Source organism: Taeniopygia guttata, chromosome 1, assembly GCF_048771995.1.
Source record: "Taeniopygia guttata chromosome 1, bTaeGut7.mat, whole genome shotgun sequence".
Lineage (NCBI taxonomy): Eukaryota > Metazoa > Chordata > Aves > Passeriformes > Estrildidae > Taeniopygia > Taeniopygia guttata.
In genome coordinates this window covers 90,206,292-90,220,118 of record NC_133024.1, presented here as the reverse complement: position 1 = coordinate 90,220,118, position 13,827 = coordinate 90,206,292, and the positions used below count along the sequence as shown (strand labels likewise).

Here is a 13,827-nt window from a genome sequence, read left to right as displayed (position 1 = left end):
TATTTCATAGGACCTAATATACATAGTCAAGAAAAATTTACTATTAGATTGCATTTGGGTACTGCTGTCTGCTTCAATAATAGCCTACATGTCATAAAATCACAGACTGGGTTGGGAGGGACCTTGAAAGATCATCTTTTGTGGGGAAAAGGAGCCTCAATGACATTATCTAGCAGCCTGTCCAGGGCATTTCCCAGTGCTCCAAGGCTAAATGGGTTGCAGACATTCACTGCCATAGGCAGTGGGTCAGGACATCATATGGTGGGGTGGATGTCTCACAAGGAGGCACCTTATTTTTTTTCACAATGTGTTACCTAAAAAATATCTCTTCTATCATTTTTATTTTGAAATATTTGCATTGCTATTGAATAGACTTTGCATTTTAGAAGTTAAAGGTAGAAAGTAACTGCTCAATCGGACTGAACGCTGCTGTTACAGGCACAGAATAGATTGACAGGTCTGTTGAATGAGAGAAGTAAATACAGCTGTCCTTCTAAAAGGCTTATTATCTGGGAGATTTAACTAAATATTTTTTTTTGTCTGTTGTTTTAATGTCTCTCAAATAAATTTGTGTGTTTGCTTTGTATGGTAATTCAGAAAAAAATAGTAAGAAAAGCAAAATATTTTCTTTTTCTTCTGAATAAAGTCAGAAATTTTCTATGAAAAGTTTTTCCTCTGATAACTATGGGTTATTAACTTCACAGGCTGTACTAGTTTTAGTGAACAGTGTACTTTTTTTAGTGAATTTTATAGTGCAAGGCTGTGGAGCTAGTGAGGGCTCTCAGAATTACCTGGATTCTGTTCCCAGCTCTCAGATTCCTTTGAGTCTGAACTGAACCACTGTACTTTCTAGAAAATGTGGGCGTCACTGAATGGGGGCAGATTGTGAAGCTCAAGCCTGTAAGGTTCCTTAGTCAAATGAAATCTTGGTTGTGTACTGAGTATCTGGGGAACCACAATGGATCTCTGAAGCTTTCCCGAAAAGTGTTAAACTACTTTTCCCTTTAAAAGTTCTTAATGTCTAGTGCTAAGTACCTGGAACCCTTGGAAACCTCAAAATTATTATTAAATCTCTCTTTATCCTTCCAGATACTAACAGTTCCAGTAGGCTTGGAACAGAGCATAGCATAACAGCTCCTTCAGTCAAGTGGGGCTTTTTTGGTTGGCTTTTTTTTTTCCCTCTGGTAAACCAGTTTGCTAGAAAAGTGAAATAACTTCCAACAGTATAATGAAGAAAATTGCATACTTAATCATTATAATGATCATTTCTTTAGTGAATTTCACTGCCTTCCTACAGTGGAAATACTGAATAGAGGAAAATGTTTCCAAGAGTGGCTAAATGCCAAATATGCAAAGCTCTGCCACAGCAGAGGTTGATTTTCAATAATTTAATGGGGGTTTTTTGTTTCTTCTCTCTTCTGTTTTCATTCTATCTGTTGTAGAACTGGGAAAGATCCATCAGATTGCTAGTTGGAAGTGGATGAGGAGAAACAGAACTGAGAATTTTTATGCTTGATTTTTATTTTTGCCAGCCAAATTAAAGCTTATTTCTAAGTTACTGCCTGAGAAATTCAACTTCTGTGGCAAAAACTTGTGTAGGCAACTGGCCAGGTAGTATATGCACAAATTAGAAGTTTGTTGTTAGGATTTCACACAATGATGGAGGTTTCTTTGGCACCTTCTATTTAAAGAGAAGATGAAGCAACCATGAAAGTCTTGCTGTTAAAAAATACTAAGCCACTGCTGTTTGATAATTAGCCTCCTTGGGGAGGTTGCAATCTTAGCTGAAGAGCAGTACAAGCCAGCCCTGAAAAAAATTGATTCCAAGAGAATAGATCCCTGTTCCCAAAGACAAGTAAATGTCTTTTGAATGAAGTTCTTTGTACTGGCCATGCAACAATATGATTGGTCACCCCATTATGGGAGGCCTTTGATACAGTTAGTTTGTGGTTTATCAGGGGCTTCTCCTTGTTCAAAAATATTTTCTGGAGCTGAGACACAGAAAATAACAGGCTAAACTTGCTTTGCAGGCATCTTTCCCAGGAAACCTGCAATTAGTCCTCGTTCTGCGCCCAACAGGATTTTTTCATCGAGCTCTCTCAGACATTGCTTTCAGATTCAACAAAGATGAGCTTAAAATGAAAGTACCTGTAAGTAATCCTCTGTTTTCACTTTACTACCAGGAATCTGTAAAATTACTTAAGATAGCCAATGAGGATGAAAGAAACCCCAACAAAAAGCCATGCTTAGAGGCAAGTCTAGCAATTTTAGCTAATTCATTATTGCTTTTTCTTGAAAGAGTGTGTGAATTTTGAAGCAGATGCATTTCCCTTGGACAAACACTGTGGTCTCTGTCACTTGAGCAAATGTACAATGGATGCCTGTTATATTGCCAATAAACCCACAGATTTTACTTTTGTTTGCAAGTGTACAGCATTTATATTTTAAAATAAAATTTGAAAATATATGAGCTGGTGATATAAAACTTACTGTACTTATCAGTGTAAATTTCAAGGGGGAAAGATGGTCTTTAAGAAAATATTCCCCCATCTTTCATTTATTTTGGGGAACCACTCCTTACATGACAAATCCATGTAGGCACTATTGTTCTGTCCTGCAGACCTAGGATAACAAGGAAAAATTAACAAGAAATGAATGTTGCTTTTAGAAAATATGATATGATATGGTTTATCAAGATAAAAAAACATCTGGCAGTGCTATGCTGTATAATCCATAAGCTTTTTTTTTAATATGCCTGGTGTCCATGCCCATATTCAGTCATTTACATTTATATCATCTTCACCTGAAAGACCTGTTAAGTTTGTGTTTCTACATCCACAGGAAACAGTTCCATCTCTCACTTTTATATTAAAAAGTGCATCTTCTCTGTCGGTGTCTGAAGGATGGAGCTTAGAATCATTAACAAGGGACTTGTCACCACTGATCACGTTCGCTTTTTTTCTGTCCTGCTGCAGATCATAATGCTGGGCTCAGTGTCAGAACTGCAGGGTTACATTGATAAGACACAATTAACAGAAGATCTTGGTGGCACCCTGGATTACTGCCACAACAGATGGCTGTCCCGTCGCACTGTAAGTCTTAGGTTTTGTTTTAACTTTTCAGCTTAATGAACCCTTCTGTTTTATACCCTGTCATTTATAAAACAGATTCCAAGTGATGCAAGTTGACTTGCTCCGTGTGAGAAGATGTTCCCAATGGTACTTAGTCATCTTAGAGAAATAATATGAGTAATAACTTGGGAGTGGTTTTCTGAACACTTGGGGCGAAGGAACTACAGTGCGTTATTGTGTTGAGGTTTATTGGTTTTGCTACAAGAAAGAAAAGACTCAAATTGTAAAATAACTCCAGATTATAAAAATATGAAGAAGATACACCTGATACAAGCCTAAGAAAAATATACAATTAAGGAATTAATGGTGACGGTATCTGTTGCTTGCAAAATTCTACTTTGGCCATTTTTCAGTCTTGTAATTCATCTGTTTGGGTTTGTTTTGAGAGTTATATTTTATGTGCTTATGTTTGTTTGTACTTATGTGTGTGATGAACACAAAACATCTTTAATGCTTTTTATTCCAAAAGGCTATAGAAGGTTTCGCCCAAAAGGTTAAGCAAACAGCTCAGATTCTTCAGTCCTTTGGGACTGAGCTGGCTGAAACAGAACTACCAAATGATGTGCAATCAACCAGCTCCCTTCTTGCAACACACACAGAAAAGAAGGACAAAATGAAGGTATGTAATTTTTGTAGAGATGCTGTCTTCTAGTTACACTGTCTTTCGATTTATAGCTAGCAATATTAATGATGCTAATAGACAGTAGTAATGTGAACCAACGATATATTTTTGAACTTGGTTTTTTGATGTTAAAAATCCTTTTTGCATTGAAAAATGACATTTCTTGAAACTAAGTTTATGTATGTACAAATGCATAATGGATTGTACGCAAAACAGTAATTTCTTTGTAAGTAGTGGTGTGTTTAATTTGTAGTTTTGTTTGCAACAGGAAATTTGATTGTATTTGCATGCATATTAAAATATATGGCCTTTTGAAGCAACTGAAAGAACAACTGTTCTTTCAAAAAGGATTAAATGAAAGCTATTTGGCGGTTTCAGAACTGTGCATCTAACATTTTTGAGATATTTGTAGCCTAAAGCTACACTACAAGGCTGTCTACTATGAAAATTCATCCCAGTTACACTGGGGTCTTAAGATGGTAAACATGGAAGAAACTGACATTTATCATTTACTGTCTGTTGTCAGCCACTGCTTTTAATAAAACTGTGCTTGCTCAAATGCTACTGAAATCCTTTCAATTCAGTGCCCTGTGAGTTCTACTTAAAAAAACAACATGCCACTACAGCGTAGGGGGTTTTTGTTTTGTTTTGTTTTGTTTTGTAGGAGGATATCAGGGTAGCAGTAGAACAGGGAAATGATATCCTTGGAAGTATAACAAAACCAGTTACTGAGAATCCTGATTACAAACTGAATCAAGATCAGCTAGACAATCAAACAACGGTAGAAAGGTGAGAGGTGTGAAATACTAAATATACTGCTTTTCTGCTTTTTCAACCCTTCCCCAGCTCCTTTATTTAATTCCATATTTATGCTTTGCATACTTATGATTTGCAATCAAATGTTTCAGCGTGAACATTATAAATAATTTCAGAAACAACAACTCTGTTGTCATATCTCTCCTGAAAAAAGTAACCCCCTAATGCCCACTACGGGGTCACCTGGCTATAGGGAAATGTGGTTGGAATTCTGACAGCACACTACACTGTTCTTCTTTTCATTTTTGTCACATTTGGACTCTATACTTGAGTATCTTTTCCTTATTCTAAAGAATATCAATGCTTTGTTTAGAGACTGATGTGCAATCCAAGAAATTTTGCTGCTGTATGGAAGGCATGAGTGGAACACTGAAGTGATCTATCCCTTCTTTTCAGTAGATTTGTCCATTTCCATTAGGTCCCTTTGAAGTGGGAGGGTTTTTTTCTTTTAAACCTGTTAACTTATCAATGTTGTTAGTAGCTTTTAAAGGCTGCCAGTGAGTACACTACTCTTGAAGTATATATGCACCAATTTCCTATGTGCTGCCTTTGGGCATATAAGTAATAGGTATTGTTTTCCTTTGCTCCCTGCCTGCCGCATACACACCCCGCTCACATTACTGCCAGGTTTGAAGACATTATATCACTGTAGCACAGATGTAAATTTTCGCAAAACTATGAAAGCATAGCTCATTTCCCCCAGGCAGTATTCTGCATTCTTTTTTTGTCTGTCATTCTATGTTTCTGTTACACTCAGGCCGACTTTCATTCCAAATAACTGTCCATTCCAATCCACAAAGTTTGGCAGAAGTCACTTTTTTTGGTCACTGTTGCTATCAGCTGTCCAAGGACGATCAGGGTGGGGGTTGCTAATTTATCCATAACATTCCTCTTCAATACAGTATCTGACGGAAGCTGGAACAAACTCTGTGTGCATGTGTCACTGCTTTTTCTCTAGTTGGTTTTAACTTGTAAATTCAGAGTTCATTTCTGTAGTTTTAAAGACAAAAGTTCATTAAAATTCTGATGGGTTGCCTTCCCTGGATGTAGCCTAAGTACAGCAAAGTGCACTGTATAAAGTCCATGGGATATCATACTGCCAAATGCAATAATAGAAGGCAAGATAAGAAGTGAAAGTTTTAAGTAATTTGCCAAAGTTATAATCAAAGAAGGTTTTCCTCATCACAGTACAGCTGTACACTTGCCTGTGATATTTAACTAATAGCTCTGCTTGAAAGAGAAGGAGCAATGCCCTTCAGGTTTATAGTGAGCTTTGCTCCAAAGAATGAAACGTAAGGGCAGCTGGCTGCTCACAGCAGTTCAAATTTTCTACATTTTCCTGTGAGCCTAAGGCTTGGGTTCCTCTAAGTCTTAACCCACACACATTTACATATTTCATGTTAGCCCCAGCTCCCCATGTCCTCCGGCCAAAGCTGAGTAGGTGCTTAAAATAAGCACTTGCCCATTTTTCAGAAATTAATGTTTGTGTTGAGTTTCAGTTTTTTACATCAGTGTTATTGTAGGAAATGGTACTGTGTAATACAAAAAATGTTTCCTGTGTCCAGTTTATTTGTCCTGAAAAATACTGCTTTGGGGAGGACTTTTTAAATGTACTGTGGAGGGTTGCATTGTCCCTTGAAGGTTGTACCCATCCTTCTTAAAGTATTTATTTTATGTGTTTTGTTTTGATTTTCAAAGGCTACTGGCTCAATTACATGAAACAGAGACTGCCTTTGATGAGTTTTGGATGAAGCATCAGCAAAAACTAGAGCAGTGTCTGCGCCTTCGGAATTTTGAACAGAATTTCAGAGAGGTGAGAACTTCTTGGTGGCAGTCAATATTTGGTAATATAGAAATGATTCAGAAAATGCTTCCTACTCTTGATTTTACAGTTCTTGTGTGTACTTGAAAGCTTTCTCCAATCTTTTTCTTGTACTTGCTCTTACTTTACAAACCCTATCTTTACTAGTTTGGATTCTTGCCTATAGAGACATAACGTTTTGGGTTTTTCTGCAGTCTTAGGAAGATTTTTCCATGCACCCAGCAGTGTATAAGCATTCAAAAACTCCTTTGAAACCTGTTCTGTACCACAGAAACATAAAATGCTGCTGCAACACTTTCATCTTGCCAATAGGTCCTTTTATGGAACCAAGTCTCAACGAAATGTTCTGGATGAAATTTTATGAAAACTGTCTCCAACACTGTGGGTGGGAAGTTGCAACCACAGTGTTAGAAGCTGGGTGGAGGCTGCACTACAGTTTTCACAGCCAGTTTCTGATCTCATGTTGCTTAACTCATGTGCTTGATGGCACCTACAGACCCTTTATGCTGGTGTAGCTGATCTCGGAGCACAGCCCCCGTGTCTTCACAAGAGCAACACTCAGAAACACTCTTGCAAGCATTTGTCTGTCTCTAAAACAATTGCTGGAGTGGGGACCTCTCCCTCATGTTCTGCCATTAACATTAATGTCACTTCATGTCCTTGTCATCTGGTCAAAGCAAGATCAGAGATGTTTCCTTAGCATTAGTGTTCTTGCATCTTTTTCAGTACCAGGAAACAGGATTACTTCACTGCCTTTTCTTTGCATTTGTTTTCCTTTTGAACTGGGGGGGAAGGTAGGCTGACAAAAAAGGTGCTTTGTCTCTGTGTCCCAGTAACCACATAATATAATGTGTCACCTGGCTGTGGGTAGTGGCTATCACCTTGGTAATTGGTGGGTCTCTGGAGAGGTGGAGGTCTCTTCATTCATATATAGCTGTATCTCGTTTCAGGTCAAAGCAGCTTTGGATATTGTGTCTGAGAGACTGTCTGCTTTCACAGATGTGGGAAACAGCCGTTCACATGTGGAGCATATTTTGAAAGATCTTGCCAACTTTAAGGAAAAATCAGATGTAAGAACTCTGCAAGTCTCTTTAATTTCTACTATGACAGTGCACATGCAGAGGGGAATGGGAATTGGTTGTTGAGTGTGCCAGCTTAAGCTAACAACAAGGCAGAATCAGTGTCTCAGGTAATGTACAGAAGGAATCTGAAATAAAGTCTTTAACCATTGGATCAGAGTAATTCTTGGACATCCCTCAACAAAGAGCAGTGACAAGACACAAAGTGTGATTGCTTCATGTAAGAATTGCATGAAGTGTCTACATAGCCAACTTTTGCATTTACTGATCAAGAGGCCACTTCCATTCCTATTAAAGCCATGTCTTTCAATAAATCTTAGAGATAAGAAATGTATTGAATGCACAATAAAGATGGCCAACATAATCATGCACTGAACAGTATAGAAAGGGAATCTTTTTCTGATCTGTGCTTCACAATGAAACAAATTGCTCTTTAAGTGAGGTTGTTGCTCTTAAGGCTGAGATAGGTTTTTTAAATTTGAGTTCAGATTGTTGCTGTACCCCAAATTGTATTATACACACACAGACCCTGCTGAGTAAGTCATAGGAAGACAACAGTGGTTCCTTCACAAGGAGGCCTGTAATTAAATTCACTGTTATTTCTGAAGTACTCTGGCACATGAAAGTTCTTGGGCATCTGGAAAGACAGGAAATCACTTTGATTTATTAAGCAAGGCAGATATTAACTAAAGATGTATTCTTTATCAGTATGTGATTTCACTGTGTAAAAATTGTTTCATTGATTTTGATCTAAGGAAAGACGTACTTTAATCAGTGCTTATTTTCTTAGGAAACTGTAACAAAAGCCAAAATGTTAGCCTCAGAGCGTGATGCTTTTATTCAAAGCAATCATTATGCTGTGGACTCCATTATTCCAAAATGCAGTGAACTTCATCATCTCTGTGATGCCTTCACTACTGAGACAGAACGGAGGAGAAAACTTCTTAACAAATCTCTGGAACTGCATGACTTACTAGAGAAGGTAAATTTAGTATGCAACAGTTGTTTCCTGAAACCTCAGTTGAACAGTTGTCATAATGGTAGGTAACTTTATCTCAGTATCATGGAAGTTTTCTCTTTAAATAGCTGAATACATGACTGGTTGAGGTGTTTTAGACTCTTAGTGTGTGATGCTAACATTGGTACCTTCTGAGGCTGTTCTTCTCTGTTTCCAGTCTATGAAGTGGTGTGATGAAGGAATTTACCTGCTGGCTTCCCAGCCAGTAGATAAATGTCAGTCTCAGGATGGTGCAGAATCAGCGTTACAGGAGATCGAGAAATTCCTGGATACTGGTGCTGGCAATAAAATCAAGGAGTTGAATAAAATTTACGAAGAGTATGCACACATCCTCAATGAAGACCTAAAGGTACCAGAAGACATTTATGTGTGTCTCCATGTCCATTTGTTCATTCTAGAATTGCTCTCTTGAACTGCCATTGATGGAGCTAAATAATCAGTACTAGGAGTTATACCTGTGAACTGGAAAGTCAATACATTTCTGTGCCTGAGTCTCATCATATCTTTGGATAAGCATCAAGGGCTTCAGAGACTTTTCCTAACTACTTTACATTTTCAGACAGTAAAATTGCTTTTAAAAAAAATTTCTCCCAAGTGAGTATTTGAATTTTTTTCTTTTTTTTAGTGTAGCAAAAAGGTGCTCCATTTTTTTATTTTTTAGAACTGGAGAATATATTCCTTTTCTTCATGGTTGATCCCTTCATGTAACAGAATCTTTAGACACTCAAAAAAATTTTATTTTTTTTTAATTGAAACTTGATTCCTGTATTTCTCTATCGTAAGTACACAAAATATTTTTGAAGTGATGTTCCAATTCTTATGTGTACAAAATCACAGTAGATTACACCTTGTTAAGAGTGAAGAATTCATGTAATATTTCTAAATGTGGTATGAAATAATTGCAATTTCAAATCGGTATGCTGTAGATGTCAGTGTAGTTTGTTAATAGGTCTCTGACCGGAATTTTAAAATTATAGTAAATTGTTTAAATTATATTTTGAATTCACGTTTGTTTTTATTTTCATGGCAACTGTAGGAGCATGTACAAAAGGTTTTCCAGAAGCAAGAAAGTATGGAAGAAATGTTTCAAAAGCGGCAAGTAAGTCTAAAGAAACTGGCAGCTAAGCAGACACGTCCTGTTCAGCCAGTTGCTCCAAGACCTGAAGCATTTGTAAAATCTCCTTGTACCTCTCCAGGTAAGTTAACTGTATTAGCCTTTAGTTTTTTGTGCTATGCTGGGAAAGTTAAAGAAACTTCCAGCCATAATTTGTGGTTGCACAAGCATCTGTGTCAGATCTGATCCAGTTTTGTTTGATTCTGGTTTACATGTTTAGGTCTCCAAAGAGAAAATGTGTCCAACTCAGAAAGCAGCGCACTTCGGAGGGTAAACTACAGAAAAGGAAAGGTATGTTTTTCACTTTGCATTTTTCATTCATGCACTACTTGAAAAAGTCATAGTACAACAGAATATTCAGGAACTCTCAATAAGTATGAGGGAATTCTACTGAAAAAGTGATGGCATTGTCCCAGTTGAAGTAACGCTGCCGAAGCAGTCACATGGTTTAAATAGGGGCTGCTTTGTTGCTGGGCTGGTTATGAGGGAGGGTAAACTAAATAGTAGGAAAAATGTTAGGGGCAGCAAAACATTAAGTGTATGAACAGGAAACATTTTTTATATGCCAGTAGTAATTGGCTACTCTTAAAACCATTGACAGTGAAGAAGTAGTTGTCATTGGCTCCAAGGCAGCTTCACCTGACCTACTGGATTGCCATTCCCAAGTGGGGATGGTCTTCCTGCCCTGCCTGCAGCAAGGGAAGTATCCTGACAGCAGCAACAAAAACAAGTCGTTTCTCACTGGGTTAGAGAGCTGAATCAACTCAGCAAAGGTGCAGCAAAAGACAATGCCAGGAGGAAGGCTGGGCCACATGACCAGGATGGACAACATTTGGAGAGGAAAGGGGTAGTTCAAGGAGGGCTTGGAAGCAGAACCCCTCTCTTTTTTTGGCAAGCCATAGTTAGGTTTAGGCATTACAGTGAAAGTTTTAGGAATTTCTGTGTCAGTCTAAGAAGTAACCAGAAAGTTAGCACCGTACCTTATTTTTAGCTTGAGAAACAGACTAAGGTTAGTGTTGCCTACAAGATTATGCTGGTGCTCTGATATCCTCTTGAAAAGCGGCTTTCAACCACCATCTTTTCTAAACTGGCTTTTGATGGAGAACTTTCCACATTCAAATATTGTGTGCTTGAAGACCTTCAGGGTGACTTGATTTTTTTTTCACAGCCTTCTTGCAAACTGCCTTCAGTTTTAATGGAGTACAGTCTTTCCAGTGAAAAGTGCTGAGCACAAAGCTCTGTATTTTAAAGTGGTTTTTCTGCATCTGTGATACCATGATTATTTTTTTCACTGTTTGTTTCCTTCTTTAGAGTGAAATTACTGAACTCCATCAAAGCAGAGGAGGATCTACAATGGATGATGAAGAAAACCTAGCTGTGTTACGACAGTAAGTGTATTTTGATAAGCAAAAAGTGTGGGTTTTCTCTGATTTGGTTCCAGAAAAGCCTGAGTTTGGCTAAGGATTTGATAAAACAAGTACATTTCTCTGAAATAACCCTCAGGGACTTTTGAAATGCATTGGCTATGCTCTGTGCACAGAGGAAGAATTCCAGTCTGTCTGCAGCATTTTTTAGAGTTTGGGTAGTACCAGAGTTTACCTTTGCTGCAGTGAGGTGATGCTATGGCAGGACAACTACATATTTTCATTTCAGAGATTATTCAGTTTTGAGTAACAAACCCGCTGTAAATCTATTGAAGGTTTTGGTCTCCATGCTTTGAGACTTTGTCTTTTTATTGGACTCTTTTTAGTCCTCATTTTTGATATGTGTTACAAAAAAGAACACTTTCATAAAAACTGAACAGCATAAAATATGTTAACGAAATGACTTAGTACTACCTGCAATGCATATAGCAGACATTGCTTTTTTATTTGTAAACTGGCTACTTATATGGTCTTTTTACTGTCATAACCTTCTGTTACATCACACAAAATCACAAGGGAAGGAGTCTGGGGGAAAGTATGATTCAATGCTTGATCATTACGGAAGTGAAACTTAAAGCATAATCGAGATTTTTAAAGTGTGCCCTAAATGCCTCTAATTTCAAATTACCAGTGTAGCTTTAAGTCTATATTTGATAATCCTATGCAGCTCCAGCTCCAACTCCTGCAGTAGTTGCAAACACAGTATAACCAGACTTTGTACATACAATGATAAAACACTCTACTGCTTCAATTCCATTACTACAGCACTGACACTGCTAGATTTTATGTTTTTGTGTCCAAACACATCTTCAAAAATTTTCAAATATTTTAAAAGCACATATCTCTGAATAAGGGTATATAATGACAGGAATCCATGGAATATCACATTTTGTGGAATTTATTATTTTATTGTCTGAAGTAAAGAAGAGAAACAGACAAAATTAATGTTGCCTCATTACTTTACATAAGTAAATACGCCCACCTTAATTGTCTTTCTTTGTCCACAGGCATGTAATGAATGAACTTATCGAGACTGAACGAGCATATGTGGAAGAACTTCTCTGTGTTCTTGAGGTAAAGATGTTAATGAATCTTTTGCATTTCAAGGGTGCTGTTATGTTTTCCTTACCACTGTAAAGTCTCTGTTTGCTCTGTTAAGCAATGTGGTCATTATATTTTTCCTTTCTCATCATCTTTTCACAGAGGCAACAATATGCGATTTTTTTCTAGAAATAGCCATACAACTAGGATTTTGTATTAGAAAACACAAAACGAGCAGAAAATAAGATGTGTCATAGTATTTGGGTGGAATCATAGTGAGATTTGTAATGATCATTAATTGCTGCAAAAGTTCTTTCCAGAGTTTTGGGTCAGTTGCAGGAAGGTCATGTGTCACACAGGAACATGAATATGCGTCAAGAGGCTCCTGTGTCAGAGGAGTAAAATTGTTTCTTACATCATTTTTTGCATATCTTTAAGTGATCTTCCACATGTCTTGGGTACAACAGTGGGAACAGAATGCCTTGTAATAAAATCCTCATTTGAAATCATCAAGGAAGCAAAGGTGCTCCCTTTGCTCCACACTTACGGAGGCATGATTGCAGCACGGCTGAGTTGCTTGTACAAATACACTGCAGTATCCTTTTTTTCCTCAAGTTCAAGTCTTCAGCTATGGATGTGTCATTTTCCTATAATGCTATTTGATTTCAGGGAATGCTGAAGTTGCAGATAACTATGGCTGAATAATTTGATCAGGATGAACTAGAGTTAAGATAAGTGGATATTCTTGGTGTCCATATCAATGTTAAGCTCCTAAATTGGAGCTGTCAAAAGTTATGGACCAGGACTGATAACTTCTGAGTGCATACCTTCAAGTAAGAGTAGTAGTCTTGGACCCTGGTCTTGGTTTTGCTAGTTTGTGCTGAGCTTCCCACAGCATTTACATCCTGTGTTCAGTCCAAGTGTTGGAAGTGTTGATTACAGCATGATGATCACATCTGAAATGTGATAACAAATCCAGGTCAGTTTGGAGTGGGCCTTAAAGATCACTTTATCCTCTGCTTTTGTATGCAATGTATTTGTACAAGTCTATTAATAAAATCAAGATTTGAATAGTTTGAGGATATTTTGTCTTTACTGCTGCTACTGGAGCATCTTTCTATTCCTGTGGTGTTACTCTTGTGTTCTATAGAGTGAAGTGCAACTCCTGTCTTGCTAGGTCAAGTGTCTTGGTTTTGTGCCACTGTGAGCAACAGTCCAGTACTCTGACTGTGCCAAGCACACCTCTCTGTGCCTCCTTGCAGTTTGGTATCCCTCTAGCTTGAACTTGGGTGATTGGGAGTACTAGCAGTAATTCTGGATCAGATACTTGCTGAGGTATGGCTCAGTGGCAGTCTTCCAGCTTTTGAGTAATTCTAGTTATTAGCCCATGGTTCTGGCTGTTCTCCCATTCCCTTTGTTTCTCCTATTCTATTAATTTTTCATGTAAAATTACCTGGTATTCCTTTGTAGAGACAGTGTCTACTCTTATTATGTCCCATTTGTTTGCCATGCATTTTCTGTCAAGGATTCTGATAGAAAAAAAAGCAAGGCAGCTTCCCAAGATTGATTATTTAGAAACTGCTATAGCTTATCCAAGATCAACAACTTTTCTTTCATTAACAATCATGATCATCCCACTTTAGTTGGTGAAATTTCATAATCTTTTCTGGGAGAAGAATACTGGTCTAGTCTATTTTTAGGTATTGAATTCTACCCTTTTTTTCACTTTCTTGGATGGTTTTAGAGCATCCAGACTATTT

At 37.6% G+C, this 13,827-nt stretch overlaps 1 protein-coding gene across 21 annotated transcripts in view; it reads left to right on the top strand.

Annotated features, from left to right (window-relative positions):
* Positions 1-13,827, top strand: part of MCF2L (MCF.2 cell line derived transforming sequence like) — a 150,503-nt gene that overhangs the window by 119,013 nt on the left and 17,663 nt on the right. For all 21 annotated transcript variants that reach the window (XM_030279823.4, XM_072933404.1, XM_012569619.5 and 18 more), the window contains 12 exons: positions 2,031-2,150; positions 2,976-3,092; positions 3,601-3,750; positions 4,418-4,542; positions 6,268-6,382; positions 7,342-7,461; positions 8,261-8,452; positions 8,646-8,837; positions 9,525-9,684; positions 9,823-9,893; positions 10,914-10,990; positions 12,034-12,100. In XM_030279823.4, the coding sequence (XP_030135683.2) occupies positions 2,031-2,150; positions 2,976-3,092; positions 3,601-3,750; positions 4,418-4,542; positions 6,268-6,382; positions 7,342-7,461; positions 8,261-8,452; positions 8,646-8,837; positions 9,525-9,684; positions 9,823-9,893; positions 10,914-10,990; positions 12,034-12,100 (1,506 nt within the window). The remainder of the gene's footprint in view (positions 1-2,030; positions 2,151-2,975; positions 3,093-3,600; positions 3,751-4,417; positions 4,543-6,267; positions 6,383-7,341; positions 7,462-8,260; positions 8,453-8,645; positions 8,838-9,524; positions 9,685-9,822; positions 9,894-10,913; positions 10,991-12,033; positions 12,101-13,827) is intronic.